The following is a 2,060-nucleotide window of genomic DNA, read 5'->3' as shown; positions in this document are numbered from 1 at the left end:
TTAATCATACTCACAAAAATAAAACGATAGAAGACTAATGAAAACATCCTGCTTGGTGCCGTGTTCAATATGTGACCCAGTGATCTCAGCGTCTGCGCTCTCCTTTTTTTTTTTCTGAAACCGTTGTCCTCATTCGTCATTGTGCTGTATCGTTCGTTTTGTGCATCACCAGCCCTCTTTGTAAACACGCAGTTTCCCAAACTGCAACAGTCAAACCAGCATTTGAGCCACCTGGCCAGAACAGAAATTATTCCCACAGAACGATCGTCCGCCTTTTTCTCCAGCCCCCGGTAGTAGGAGAAGTTTCTGGTAAACACTTCACATTACATGGACGGGGCAGGAGTGAGCCTGAGTCGGGTACCAGTGAGGGGCTAAGAGAGGAATGTGTTACTCTAGTGTCGCGTTCGTTTAAACGGTCACACCAGAGAGGTTACAAATGTAAACGTGTTGTTGTTGCTGTCACAGACAAAGTTGATTTGGCACTGCTCCAGTCTGGCAATATCCCTAATGTCCAACTCTGATAATAACTGAGTCGGGTCTGTGTTTGTTGTGTAAATCTGTTTCCCCTGCTGCTCCTCTACATCCTCCACTGATTTCTCTATCTCCTGCTTCTCATCTTCACTGTCCTCATCGTCCTCTTCTTCTTCTTCTTCTTCTTCTTCTTCTTCTTCTTCTTCTTCTTCTTCCTCCTCCGTTATGGAGCAGAGGCGGGTGACGCTCCCGGGATTGTCGGCAGGTGGTCTGTAGTGGCACTGCCCGTTCAGCAGCCTCCTCAGCGGCATCAGGGGAACCGCTTCCTCCCCAAGCAGCTGCTGCTGACAGTGCCGGAAATCGCTCTGACGCTTCAGCCGCTTGAACTCGCTGAAGGCAGAGGACGCGTTCTGGTAGAGGCTGTTGCCGATGGCCCGGGCCTTCTCCGACTTGCTGACCAGGACGGCGTGACACCGGAGCACCACGGCCATGTTCTTGACCTGGTGCCTGTAGATCCAAGCCAGGATCTTGGGCCGTGACGGGTCAGTGCCGCAATGGGTGATTCTGTTCAGAGAGTAAAGATGGATGGGTTTCTTTTTTCCAGATTTGTCAGCACTCATCCGGATGCCTTGCGGTCCCACTGTCAACCTCATCTTGACACTCTGCTCCCCGTAGTTGCTCCTCGCCCAGATCTTGGCCACAGCCTCCTGGGTGCAGCCGTCTCCCTTTGCCGTGATAGTGACCACACTCCCCAGGTAGCGCACATTGTAAACAGGCTCCTCTTTGTTCAGTTCCACCTTTTGCCGTTTGGTATGGAAGATGTTGCCCACCCAGTCGAAGGGGCAGTCGGGCAGCAGGTCCGGACAGGAGCGCAGAAGAGAGGAGATGATGGAGTGGTAGGTCAGCCCAGTCCCCAGGCTCTTGGGTTTACTCTTGGCCTCATCCTCCACCAGAACAAACTTATTCCTTCTCCAGGGCAGCATGGTGCGGGAGTAGTTGGAGCGAGTGAGCCCTCTGCCGCTACGTCTGCTCTTGTCAGCTCAGGCAAAAGAGTAGGAAAGGCGGTGTGTGCGAGGGAGAGAGGAAAAGCAGAGAGAAGCTGCTTCACAAAGCACAGAGGAGAGACTGCGAGCTGCGAGCCTCAACCAGTCGGTTACCCCGCTCGCTCCTCCTTCCTCTCTCCCTCCTCCTCTTCCTCTTCTTTCTCCTCCGTTGTCTGCATCATGCAGCGCAGATCAGTGCAAGAGCCTCAGCCGGCGCTCAGGCACCCTCAACCCCCTCCCTGCTTCGATGTTTTGCTTCCAAATGGCTCCCTACCAAAGCATTATTTATCCGTCCAGCTTTGCACTGAGGTATCACTGTACAAGTTTATTGTGAACCTGAGGAAGAGGGTACACGCCTCTCTCTTTCTCTCTGGGGACTTTTGTGACTTGTTAATTCTGCTGTAAAAGTCAGTCGAGTCCACAGTGTTATTCATTATTTATGTTTAGCGTGAGGTTTAAATGCGTTTGTCATTGATCTCATTAGCACGAGGATAAAAGAAGTTTGGATCCAAAACACAAAATCGCAACCAGGTATAACTCTAATCA

At 51.5% G+C, this 2,060-nt stretch overlaps 1 protein-coding gene across 1 annotated transcript; it reads right to left on the bottom strand.

Annotated features, from left to right (window-relative positions):
• Positions 1 to 416: 416 nt before the first annotated feature.
• On the bottom strand, positions 417 to 1,696 carry fam43b (family with sequence similarity 43 member B; the record flags this gene model as incomplete). Its single annotated transcript, XM_079177215.1, has 1 exon — positions 417 to 1,696. Exon 1 carries the CDS (start codon positions 1,452 to 1,454, stop codon positions 417 to 419), a length of 1,038 nt encoding a protein of 345 aa, XP_079033341.1. The 5' UTR covers positions 1,455 to 1,696.
• Positions 1,697 to 2,060: the final 364 nt, after the last annotated feature.

This window comes from Pholis gunnellus (assembly GCF_910591455.1).
Source record: "Pholis gunnellus genome assembly, chromosome: 2".
In the NCBI taxonomy this organism is placed as follows: domain Eukaryota; kingdom Metazoa; phylum Chordata; class Actinopteri; order Perciformes; family Pholidae; genus Pholis; species Pholis gunnellus.
Note: the sequence above shows the minus strand (reverse complement) of the source record. Positions and strands in the feature narration are given on the sequence as shown.